At 39.5% G+C, this 13,332-nt stretch overlaps 2 protein-coding genes across 2 annotated transcripts; one reads left to right on the top strand and one right to left on the bottom strand.

Moving 5' to 3' along the window:
- LOC18771294 (60S ribosomal protein L6-3) lies at positions 6,613–8,952 on the top strand. Its single transcript, XM_007202449.2, has 4 exons — positions 6,613–6,953; positions 7,053–7,159; positions 7,964–8,145; positions 8,575–8,952. The coding sequence occupies exons 1-4, from the start codon at positions 6,697–6,699 to the stop codon at positions 8,728–8,730; spliced, it is 702 nt and encodes a 233-aa protein (XP_007202511.1). The 5' UTR covers positions 6,613–6,696; the 3' UTR covers positions 8,731–8,952.
- LOC18769298 (FT-interacting protein 1) lies at positions 8,760–12,616 on the bottom strand. The gene is made up of 2 exons (XM_007204214.2): positions 12,018–12,616; positions 8,760–11,923 (listed from the first exon to the last, which is right to left on the bottom strand). The coding sequence occupies exon 2, from the start codon at positions 11,753–11,755 to the stop codon at positions 9,368–9,370; it is 2,388 nt and encodes a 795-aa protein (XP_007204276.1). The 5' UTR covers positions 11,756–11,923; positions 12,018–12,616; the 3' UTR covers positions 8,760–9,367.

Here is a 13,332-nt window from a genome sequence, read left to right as displayed (position 1 = left end):
AATCCAAACCTGCTCAATGTTCAACCAAGCAGGCACATCAACAGAAACCCAATATCATTTCCCCAGCCTTCAATTCCAGAGCAAGCACTCCTTCTCCCTTACCCCAAGTTTCAGCGCAAATGACCACCACCACCACCATCCTCACCAAACCCAAGATGATCCATCAAAACCGAGGCCACCGACGGATACGATGTTGTTCAGGTGGGCTACCGCCGAGTCAGGGACCGGAAACTGACGAAACCCGAAATGGGTCATCTCCAGAAGGCCGGTTCAATCCCCCTGCGCCATCTCCAGGAGTTTCGGCTCCAGAGCGTTGATGGGTTCGAGCACAAACCACCTCGACCTCCATCCCTTTCGATGCCACCAAGGCTCCGATTCTCCCGACCGAGAATCTGCCTGAGGATTTTGATTGCAGGGATCGTGGAGCTGTCACCGCCAGGGCTCGTGCGGGTCATGCTAGAGTTTCAGTACTACAGGAGCTTTGGAAGGTGCCCATTTTCTGGCGACTGGAGAGCTTGTGAAGCCTCATTGAGCAAGCAGCCGGTGGACGCCATCTCCAAACGCATCTCGTCGTTGGGCTTCAACTGCGCTCGGCTGACGTGGCCAACCTTCTTGGCCACCAATGATACGCTGATCTCTTTGTTTTATTATGTTATCGTTGTGGTGTGATTTTTATGCTCCTCTGTTCTTTATTGCAGGTATGGTGCTGAAACTGAGACTCTCTCAGAGTCTTGGTTTTTGGCTATTGATGTTATATCAAGAAGAGGACCTTTGTCAGAGACCTCGGGGCGATGAGGTCTTCCAGAAGCGATTGTGGAACTTTATTCCATTTCCACCACGAAGGCCTCTAGTCCCGTAGTCATGGCCACAGAAGAAATTTGGTGCTGTCTGACTGGGTTAAAGAAATTGAGTGAGTGGGTGAGGTTGTAGTACAAACGTGGTGGGACTATTGGCGTCCTATTGATAAGCACAGATTGGCTGGTTTTTGGGGAAAATATTGTTAACAAATCTCACGCGGAGCTCCATAGAAGCACAGCAGCACAGGCACACGATATGTTGTCGAGTGCGCATGATCGCAGCCCCCACCCTCCTGTTCTTAGAAAAATCCAATAAGCTCTATGTCCCTTATGCTTTCTTTTACTTTATTATTTCTTTACAGTATTTAATAAATCAATTGGTGCAGGTGTGCAGATTACAGGTGGAAAGCATTTGATTTGAGAGACAAGCATGATGCCTTCCACAAACGATAATAATATTATCTGCTATACTATTTGATCGTGGTGTTGATGAGAACCCACCAATAATTGCCTTTACTTTACCGCAAATTTACTTTTACTTAAAGTAATATAATATATTATATTTACTGTATGGTGTAGGTTTATTACCCATACAACAGTATTTATTTAAAAGGGTGGTGCGGGTTTATAATCCACGCCTTTACTTTTATTTAAATGTATGGAGCAGAATTAGTGCCCATAAAAGCACATTTACTTTACCGCATATTTAATTTTATTTAAGGTATGGTGCGGGATTAACGTATATACAACAAGCAATTTAATTTATGAATTTACTTTACCGCACATTTAATTTTATTTAAGGTATGGTGCGGGATTAACGTCTATACAGCAAGCAATTTAATTTATGAATTTACTTTACCGCACATTTAATTTTATTTAAGGTATGGTGCGGGATTAACGTCCATACAGCAAGCAATTTAATTTATGAATTTATTTTACCGCACATTTACATTTATTTAAAGTATGGTGCTGGTTTATCGTCCATACCAGTAATTTATTTACCAGTAATTTATTTTATGGATTAATTGTGTTGTATGATGAGTTTTTACAGTATGCAGATCAGGACCAGAAGTTCCTTGATCCTCATCATACAATTACATCAGGACTTGAAGATCCTTGATGATGATGTTAATATGAGAGCTGGCAGTCTCTCCGGTACTATATTTGTAAACATGTGATTGAACTTGAGGGTCCTTGATCCCTGACATGTAAATAAGGACCTGGGGTTCCTTAATGATGTAACAGTACAATATTGGTTCATAATGCCGTACACATGGATGATAACTGCACTGGCAAATGTACTGTACACATGAATAGATACGTATTCATGACTTGATGAATAGTCCCGGATATATGAATAGTGAGATATACATAAATATTAACCATTTTGGGTAAACCATCACTATTCAAAAAGGGAACCTGCAGTTCCTTAAACTCATGAATGAGCAATTAAATGAGATGCCAGAAGTTCCTCAAGATATGGACAATTATGTAAGGGCTTGAAGTCCATAAATATGTACAGAAAATTGTAAAAATGTCTATACCATGAGAACATGTGATTTTGGCTTGAGGTTCAAAATCTAACAGTGTTGAGAACCTGAAGTTCCACCAATTAAATGGACAACCCTTGAGGTATTATTGAAAATTGTGGTACTCCACATATTTCTTTGGGATAAGAGAATGATGAATTGAGGCTCCCCTCACATTTTGTTATATCTGGGCCGGAAGCTCATGAACCCAAATATATAAGATATTAGCATGGTTTGTACTCAATTCATATTTCATGTCCATTTGAAAAGGGTGAATAAATTCTGAGTTTTGTGTTTAGCCCAGGCCAAAAGTTCCATACGTTGAAATATGAAATTTGGGAGAGTCGATGTGGTTATTTGAACCTATAAGGCACAAGGTTCCAAACCGTCATTTTGAAAAGACGTAAAAACCACAGGTGCAAGTTTAAGAATGTGCGTAATTATTATAACAAGCAAGGAGCATACAACAGATAGATTTTTTCCACCTGCAAAGAAGGCGCAGGCCCTGTAAAATCTATAAAAATAAATTATGTTCTGGAAGCCTCTGAAGGAAGAGGACGACGCCTCTTAAGCTTAGCCATGAGCTTCTCGTGGTCTCCCAAAATTCTTTCATTGGAGACCTGCAGCATGTCTAGCCTTCTCAGTGTATCAACAGAGTACGAACTCACCAGTTTCAACAAGGCATTATTCTCTCCTTTAAGTTTCTCAACCTCCTGTTGAGACTCATGAAGCATTCTTTGGAGAGATGAATTTTCAGTTGTTAAATTCTGAATCTCGTTTGCTCTAGCACGCAAACGATCAGCCATGTTAGAAACAGAAGCAGCACTCTGAATGCTAGCAGCCATTGAGTCATCAATAGCCTCTTCCTCAGACCTCCCTGTTAACAGCATTTCATCCATTGGAGTAATGAAATTCCTAGCTACTATGACAGCAGTAGCATCATTCATCATCACAGAATCATTAACTGTGAGATGACGATTTTGGGATACAAAGGATGGACGCCAAACTTTGGCGTCACTGGCTGTTGTGGGAGTATCATTTAAATTGAAATAATTTGGGCAGGAAGAAGAGGAAGCCATTTTTAAGAAGGTTTCGAAGAAAGTCTTAAGAAAACTAAAGTTTCAGAAAATGAAGGAAGTTAAGTTGAAACGCAGTTGCTCCAATCAAGTTTTGTAAAGGCAATATCTATAGGAGGAAATATGGCTACAGTTTTTCAGGATCCCAATATCTTTTCGGATCCCCATATTCTCCTTTTCTTTCCCAGATTCCAAAACTTCACGTGGCCTCCATTAATGTTTGTCGGCACTTTCGGCGTTTTCAAAGTATTATTTTCGTCAAAAGCTGATCTTGCTTTGCGGATTTCACGGAGCTATTTTTTTCAAAAGCACCCCGAGAATCTCGCAATTTTCCTATGGTTAATTTGAAATTCACCGGTTCTACCTATTCCTTTTATTTGTGTATAAAAGAGTTACTAACGAAATTTTCTTTGCAGAAGACATCCAGTTTTCTCCATACCTAGTGATGCGATATCTACTTGTTTTTCTTATCAGTGAGCACTCAATATGCCCGAGAAGCAAGACTATCTCTGATCATCCATTCAGGAAGCGAGACTATTTCTGATCACGTTTTCGCCACATCAGGGAACTGTGAAGGCGACCATATGCTATAATCTCCGGAAATTCTTCTAGACTAGAAGAAATGAGAGCTTGTTGTTTGCTCCCACCAGCTTCCTTCCTTGATTGCTGAGCTTGTTGTCTGCTTCCACCAGCTTCCTTCCCTGATTGCTTACCTTCTCTTGCAATCAATATCACAATTTTTTGTATTTTTTTCTCTTTTAGTAACTCTCTATTCATAAGAGATTTTATTTCTTTAGAATGAACATCTGAAAAAAAAAAAAAATCCATGAAGCGATCCTAACTCTGAGGGTTATTTGTTTTTGACAGAGAAAAGAGTTGTGATTTTACTATTGCAGGATATAACTAGATCATCAAGCGCTACATTTACTGGGCCGATACAAGCTTGAATGATACTTGAGAAAAGTTTCTCCCACCTAAGGATGTAAGCAATACTTGTGTTATTTTATGCTTATATACTTATTTGATATTTTATCTTGAAAGGTAACCAAATGGGAAGATAAGTCCGTTCCAAAAGAATGGCTTGTATGTATCCATGAATTATTAATGTAAATTTTACAGATTGTAAGTTTGATACATTGATAATACACTGCACACATTAAAGTCCCATAAGAACAGAATATGGGTATAGCAGTGATCAATATGATGCACGCCTGTTGCGTAGCAAATGATGTGGATTGAAGTCCCGAAAGGACAATCCTTTGACATGTCAATATTGATATTGTGCACGCCTAATGCGTAGCAAATTGTATTGGCTAAAGTCCCAGAAATTAATTGACAGTATGTATTAATCTGTGGCATGCCTGCAGCATGACAGATATATGGGTTCTAAATGTTCCAACTCCCTAAAATAGAGATTATCCACGCCCTACTGTAAAATAACGCTCCATTGGAGGTTATAATCCACATTCTCACATAATAAAAGCCCCATGAAGTGGCTTGGATACCCAAAGACAAAGAAATGCTTATAATTGATGCATGCACGTGCAAATGAGAATGATGGGATCATGAATTGATGAATGACAATTTTTGATTTTGGAGTAGCTACTCAAATCATCAATGGGCTGTGTTGATTGGAACCACGTTCAGTTATTAAATGTCGACAATATCATTGGCCAAAATGGAATGAGGTAATTCCATTATAGATGAGAATGAACGTGAAAGAACAAACTCACAGTACGAACCCCAAAAGATGTTAATACTGAAATTTATACTTCGGTGTTCGGAATAAAAGGGAATATACCTACTTTGTATGACACACTGTTTCTAGCAGAAACAAGGAATGTTGGGTTTTCTCCATATTTACAGATTCAATTGTGCCCCCTTATTACACAATTACGGAGACCAACATATTATCTTTAAGGGTTATTAAATGCACGGAGCATATCGCCAGAAGCGATTTCCTAAAGATGTATAAATAGCTGGGTTAAAGTTATATAATGTGTCATAAAGTTTAATCCCTTTTAAACAAAATCCGTTGAGAGGATTGACATTGCATAAAGCAAGTCCCTAAAGGACATGTGCTTGAAGCACAAAATTTGTACTCAATATTAATATGCATAAATTACCTCAGTGAGTACATTGATTATAATGTGATTGCAACACATTAAAGCTTCTGCAGAATTCACGAAATATTTGTCTCGACTTAAAAATCGAGCATTATGCCAACGAGATTCTTGCTTATACTAAGAGAGTCTTATCCGTTGGTCCTTAAATGTTTTTCCGGAAGTATACTAGACCAGATAGAGCTCAGCTCCATCACCACCACTTTGGGATGATACTATGAAAATTTTTATGGTCGCTTACTGGACAAAAGCTAGTCATAAATTTTTCAGGGGGAGATATTCATCAGGGGGAGCGTGGTTTTAATAAAGACCTCCATACACTGTACTCTTTTTCCTTCGTTCAGGTTTTTATCCCACTGGGTTTTTCCTGGCAAGGTTTTAACGAGACAGTGTCGCACGCGCGTCAATATACATAGAATTTTATGTTACACATGATTATGTACTCTTTTTCCCTTTGACCAGTTTTTGTCCCACTGGGTTTTTACTGGCAAGGTTTTTAACGAGGCATATTCTATATTATTTGTGGTCTCCAAGAGGGAGTGTTGTAAATGTAGAGCCCAAATGCCTATAAATAAGGCTTCACCCTACTTGCAAGAAGTACACAATAAGAAGAGAAAACATTCCCTTCTCTCTATCTCAATTCCCTCTCTCCAATTCCTCTAGATTTATAACAGATATTTCACACATCATTCAAATTAAAAAATATTGCAATTGACTATTTTTGGATTTTTTCTTCAATTTATAGGTTTAATGTTCATATATACATTCAATGTGCGAAATGATTTTTATTATAAATTTCTCAAAGAATATTAACACATAGGCAAAAAAGTGTTAAAGTATGATAGGTCAAACTTGGTAGTGCGTGTGTGAGAAATCCTCTCGTAGTTTAGACTATAGGTTGTATTCAAAAAGGAAAAAAATTGACACAAAAACATAAAAGGCCCAAAAATTGGTCCCAAATGGCCTGCCGGGAAATTTCTCAGATCTGCTAACTTTAGGGCCTGCGAGATTGATACAGAGCCCAACCCAATCCATCTTTCAACCAGCCCAATAAAAAACAATTCAAAAAATAAATAAAACCGCAATTAGGGTTTTCCTTCAACCCTGCTACACTTTCTCTATCGCAACTTCGCAAGCCGTAGGTTTCAGACAGAGACTGTGCGAGCTCGCAATGGCGGCAAAAGCAAGAAACCCCAGGAAGACCCGAAACCCAGATCTGGTTCGTGGGGTGGGTAAGTTCTCGAGGTCCAAGATGTACCACAAGCGTGGTCTTTGGGCCATCAAGGCCAAAAACGGCGGCGTTTTCCCACGCCATGACGCGAAGCCAGCGGCTGTGACCCAACCCCAGAAGCCGCCCAAGTTCTATCCTGCCGATGACGTCAAGAAGCCGCTTGTCAACAAGCGCAAGGCTAAGCCCACCAAGCTCAGGTCTTTTTTTTTTTACTCTCATTTTTTTCAAAGTAGAGAAAATGGGTTTGATTTGTTTTTAATTATTTTTTTCTTTCTGATTTGGTTGTTTTTATACAGGGCTAGTATTACACCAGGGACTGTGTTGATTATATTGGCTGGAAGGTTTAAGGGCAAGAGAGTTGTTTTTCTTAAGCAGCTCCCATCTGGGTTGCTTCTTGTTACTGGTGAGCTTGCACTTCCATTTCTCTTTTAAACATTTTCTGTTGTGTTTATGGTTTGGTTTGTTTTGGGTTTTACTTTAATAGGTTAGTAATAGCATATTTCTTCATTCTCTCAATGATGAGTTTGATAAAATCAATCCTGATTTCTGCCAAATGCCAACAACCATGTTGTATAGCAGTACCAGTAAATTTGGCGCAACAAAGATGGTTCCTTTTGTTGTAAGTTATTGCAAACCATCCCCCTCCAATGCACACTGAGCTTGTGCCCTCTCTTGTTGAATCGGATATTTTGTAGGTTGGGGGCTTTGAGTGGGGTATGTTCAAATAGGGTAGTGGATAAGGTGATGCTAATTTTGTGCTTATGAATTTGATACTATGTCGGAAGATGAAATTCTTCTTGGGAAATAATGATCGATTACATGAAAGGGGAATATTTTTGGGGAAAGAGAAAGGCACGAACATTAAAGGAATTTCCCTTCTGTAACAGCGTAGAGAGATGTGAGTGTATAAATTTTTTAATTGTCATCTAATATCTAAGTTACATGGTACTTTTATGCTTTTAACTGTTATAAACATAGGTTTGGCATTGGTTTATCCAGTGATTTGTTAATTTTTTCTTATCAAAAGATTTGTTCATTGTTGTGTTTAAGTTGAGTGCTTTTGTGGATTTGCTCATTTTTAAACCATTATTTTCCTTTTAATTGCAGTGGTGGGGAATGGGTTTCTAGTTTCTGGTGCTTGCCTGCTCCTTGACAGAACATGTTTAAGTGTATTTCTAACTTGATAGCTGGTTTTATGCCATTGCAGGGCCCTTCAAAATTAATGGTGTTCCTTTGAGACGTGTGAATCAGGCCTATGTGATTGGCACTTCCACCAAGGTTGACATTTCTGGGGTGAATGTAGAAAAGTTTGATGACAAATATTTTGCAAAGGAAGTTGAAAAGAAGAAGAAGAAGGGGGAGGGAGAATTTTTTGAGGCAGAGAAAGAGGTTAGATTGATTGTTTCTTCACTTATACTCCTCTTCCATTATAACTACTGTCTGCATGGAATTTAAAGTCGTTCTGTATGGCAGTGCCATCATGGTTTTCTAATTTTGTGTCTTATTTTTATCATGGCTTCAAATACCATGAAATAAAGTATTATTCTCATACAGATTTTCTGTTATTTATAGGTTCCCCTTGAAATTGTTTCGCTCCTCCCCCTTATTGATACTTTTGGTTTCTCTCAAACATTTTCATTTGCTTTTATCCATGCAAAACACTCATCTGTTAGCTACTAGCTTGATTTCTTCTACTTGTTATGTTCAAGTTTGCTGTTGGGAAGTACGTAAATTAGTGGAGAATAATGTCCATCATCGTGCCGGCCTCTGTTGGAATTTTTCATTCTTTATAATTAATATTTTCCCAACAAATTGTAGGAAAAGAATGTGATCCCGCAAGGAAAGAAGGATGATCAGAAGAGTGTTGATGCTTCATTGATAAAGTCCATTGAGGCTGTCCCAGACTTGAAGACATACTTGGCGGCAAGATTCTCTCTTAAGTCAGGCATGAAGCCTCATGAGCTCGTGTTTTAGACCATTATCGCAGATTATCAGTGACTGTATTTTCATTTTACCAGAATATCCAAAATTTTGTGTTGATTGGTTTTACTTGCATTTGGCCATTTTGATTTATGGTAAGACTTTCGTGGTTCAGTTGATATAATCATAAACAGATCTTGGCCTTTGTCCATGTTTGTGGTCATTTCCCATCCACTCGAGTAATGTAAGCTCAGAATGAATGCTTTTTTTGTAAAACTTTAAATTAATTTTCCAAAAAGAGTAACGAAAATCCTGAACATATCTTCATGTTATGTCTAATCATCGTCAAACCAATTTTCAGATACACGCCTAAAGCAATATGGAAGCCAACACCAGTTAGTTTCTTGTGAATATTTCTTGGCATGTTACATTGGTGCAAATTAAAACCGCAAATTTACATCTAGATTTTTTTTTGGTTGGCTACGCAGAACTGGAAATCCTGAAGATGGCAACACAGGATAAACTTTGCCTTATTTTCAGGGAATTTAATTTCTAAACACAGATGTTACAGAACAATCAAATCAAATGACAAATACTAGAAAGCCATGTTACTCAAATAGATAGAAAGAGTCCGGATGTAGGAATTAGCATGCTCTATTATATGGTTATCTACCCCCCTTATATCTGATTCTCAGAGCATGCTATCGGCACGAGATGGCAGCCTTCGGAAGAAATTGCTTGGTACTGAAGGTAGCTTGCTTCGGAATCTAGGATGCCTTAGCCAAACCATCCCAGCAACCAGAGCAATCAACTTAAAAGGTGTCACATAGAGCACCACAGCAGCAATAAGACACAAAAATACAAACAAGCTACTTGCTCTTGGATCTCTCCAACTGAGCACAGCCTGGAACCTCTCCCCCTGAGTTGCAATGTCTCCAACCACTGTCTGAATTCTTCCTGCCACGCTCCGTAGTCTGTCGTATCTCATCCGCACCACATCTTGAGCCTTCGAAGTAGGGAAGGTGTCAAACTCTTCATCCATTTCATCCGGGTGAACTGCCTCTGCCCATGAAAGTTTAGTGTCCATGTGAGGTGGATGCCTTGGACGGAAACGAAAATTCCATAATCCGATGAGAAACATATAGAGGAAGATAGTTGGCAGGATCAGTTCCGGGTAGCAGATCAGTAGGAAAAACAGAAAATGGACTAAAACTGTAGTGATTGGGTTTTTCCAGTGACGAACTTCACCAAGCCACCTGCTCATGGAGATTAGGCCAGAGAATAGAGAGACAATTCTGAAAAAGTTAGCTTTGCTTCTTCTCATGCTCCACATGTGGGAATCTACATCTAGCATGTACTCCACAACCTCTTTCCTTAGTTGTGGTTCAGCTCTGCCAAGTCTCACAGCCACAATGTTCATTGCCTGATATCTCAAACTGTCTAACTGGTTTACAGTGAATGGATGCAGATAATGCATTTTTGGCAGTAAGGGGTGGCCATAGAGGTAAATTATATTAGCTAGTGAGAGACAGGTAAATCTTACTGCTAATTGGAGTTCCCCCATCTTTTTTAATCCGCTTGGTTGTAGAACAAGAAGGGGATAAGAGTTTGTGTAAATCCGATCCATTTCCAGGGTTGATAGCCGGATTCTTACCTTGCCAATTCTTGAATCATTTTTACCTCCACTGCCAGAAGTTGGTTTCTCATTTCCACCGAGGTGGCAGTTGTCAAAAACTCCCAATGTGATCACCGTGCAAGGGTCGTAGACCTCCCATGTATATTGTTCATTCCACTTGGGATTGAAGCTTTCAATGATTGTTCTGGTCCTCACCCATTTCTGCCCATACTTGGCTACACAGTAAGCATCTGTTGTTGTTTTACCATCCTTGTTCTTCATTGGAAGAAGCCCTTGAGCGCTTAAGATCCCGACTTCAAGAATCCCAATTGGCTGCTTCCATAGCTCCCTAGCAGTAGGCCTAACATCGCTTATGTACAAGGTCGATTCATCTAGTACGTGGTAAGCACCCTCAAGACAGACTCTGAGATGGACCCTGGTTGAAAACTTGAGTTCATGCCTCTTGTCTCCCTCCAGCGCACCGAAACCAAATTTTTCGAGGTTGAACCAACGAGAATGGACAGCCCTGTGATCCAAGCGCCTTTCAAAGATGGTCAGGGGAAGGCTTATTTTTCCCACCTTTTCATCTTTTGCGGCACTCACTTTATTTTCAACTGTAAGTACAAGATGTTCTTCAAAAGGTTCTGCTGCTACAAACATCAAATCTTCGTTCCACATGGGATTGGCTGTCCTTGTTGGACATATCTTTGTTTTAAGTGTTTGATTTCCAACATGAGCCTTGACATAAGCTTGTGGTGGTTGGCTTCTATCATGTGGCTGCACATCCTGAGCTTCAATGACATTAACTCTGAGATACCACAGCTTTGGTGAGACATAAACCTTGGACCGAATGCTGAAAACTCCCTCTCCATGAACTGAAGCAGCATCTGAGTGCCAGGCTTCTGGGAAAGCTTCATCACCCTGTGTACCCATCCAAACTGCAAGCATAACCTCTCCTCTAACCTTAGTATCGCCTTGCCGGTCTTCTAATCTATACCATTGAGGTGCCAAAGGACTATCTGGTGGAACTCTAGTTGGCACTTCATTCATGTCAAACACCACCTTCCCCACATAGTCATCTCTTGCCACCATCGCTTTGTCTTTGACATAAACTTCAAGTATGGAAGCTTGAATCTTCTCTTTTGAAAAAGCGAACACTTGGTTCCATTCAGGGTTTGTTTTCTTCTCAAAATGCTGTGTTTTGCCCTTATAGTTCCCCAGCTTCACTCCTACATATGGATCACAGATTCCTGTCACAGGGTTTGTTGGAAGATCTTTGGCTTTTACAACTCTGACATACAGATAAAACATCTGCTCAACAAGGTCATAAGTGCTTGTAGCTCTTTCGCTGCTAATCCACCCTCCTCCACCGCGTATTCCTCCATGTGGCCAGCGTTCCCCAAGATGGGGTTTCGTGTCCTTCAATTTGTAGTCCTCTTGGTTAGGTGCTGCTTGTGACTTCATTGGTCCAAGACTAAATGCTTCTCTTCTGGAAATGAAACGTCTGCTGTTATATATTCAGCAGCAGCAACGTTTTCAACAAGTCTTCTGTTCCCCTCTTGTATCTTGCTTAGTTGGAATATGATTGGAGCGGTGGTTAAGTATCCTTCAGAGCTCCAGAAGCTCTAGCCCCTGAAAAAAGTTTTTACATCAGTAATAATTATGGCAGGTATGCTGCAAAAGATGAACTCTATTATTCAAATATAGATTTTGAGGTTCCTCTCACCTTTAACCTACAAGAAACACTTCAATGCCAAAGATTGCTGCCTCAGAAAGAAATTCCCAACCTTGAAAATGCACTTTTACCGGCTTTATTGTTGTGATTATGAGGAACTTGAGATCTTTGAGATTAGACAGGAGGTTCTGATTCTTAAGGCTTAAGGTACAGTGCTCTGAGTTCTGTTTCTCTGGTTTTAAGAGCCACCCACTACAATCAAGTTAGATAAGATAATCCTTCATTTTTTGGGCATCTGCCACCTCCACTACCAGTTTGGCATTGCCTTTTTGGCTGCTGTCATTGAATTAAAAAGGAATTTGTTATATTTGAAGGCATGATTTGATTGAGAATAACTGATGCATGGAGCCAGGAAGTGTGAGTGAAGGTATTTGCTATTTCTTTATGCATTAATTTTTGTAATGGACCAAGTAATGCCACTCAAAAACTGTAAAGAAAAACAAGAGGGTTGATTAGTTGTCCAAAATTCCATATTTCTGGAAAGAGATATAGATGCCCTACTTGAGTGGACAAAGATTGTCTTTTAGACTTCAAAGTTCAAAACGTAGTGACAGTGCAACTTCACTGTCCTAGATTCTTTCACCTTTTTTTTTTTTGGTTCTTTTATAAAATTGTCAAACTTCATAAGGAACAACCCAGATTTCCCTTTACTCTACCTTCCTTGTTTTGAAGATTTCAGCATTCATGACCAGGGCATTCTTGTAGGTTTGTTCAAAGTGCATCACTTGGACTGTTGTGGCAGCTCTCTTCTTCTTCCTGCAGAGCTAAGACAAAGCAAAGCAAGAGAAAAAAAAAAAGAAAAAAAAGAAAAAGAAAATTAAAGAGCTAAAGCAGTTGTGGTGGGCTTAAAAGAAGCGCAAAAGCATTGCAGAAAGAAAGCTTAAGGGCAAGTCACCTTGCACACAAAGATGCCTTTGCCCATTATTCTCTTCTTTTATTCTCTTTAATAAATGTATAAATCTCTGACTGAGAATGTTACTTTTCTTCCGTTGATTAAACAGAAATTTCAGGGACCCTTCTTAGTTCGTTTGTAAAACATGTTACATGCAACGGGTGTATACACACAACATCATTCTCATAATACCCCGTCCCATGATCAAAAGAGACCGGTTTTTGTGAGAAATATGTTATATACAAGAATTATTTCTTGGTTAGGTTAGGTCTGGAGATAACATAATTTATCTAAGCAGGGGCGGAGCCTCACGTTGGCCACGGTGGTATCCCGGTATAGCGAAGTTTTTCTCCTATTTTTGCCCTCAATGTAATAAATTTATATCGTTGTCCCCAAGAGAAATAAAGCTAGCTC

The sequence above is a fragment of the Prunus persica genome, chromosome G7 (assembly GCF_000346465.2).
Source record: "Prunus persica cultivar Lovell chromosome G7, Prunus_persica_NCBIv2, whole genome shotgun sequence".
NCBI lineage: Eukaryota > Viridiplantae > Streptophyta > Magnoliopsida > Rosales > Rosaceae > Prunus > Prunus persica.
The sequence above is the reverse complement of the archived record's forward strand: the minus strand, read 5'-3'. Positions and strand labels throughout refer to the sequence as shown.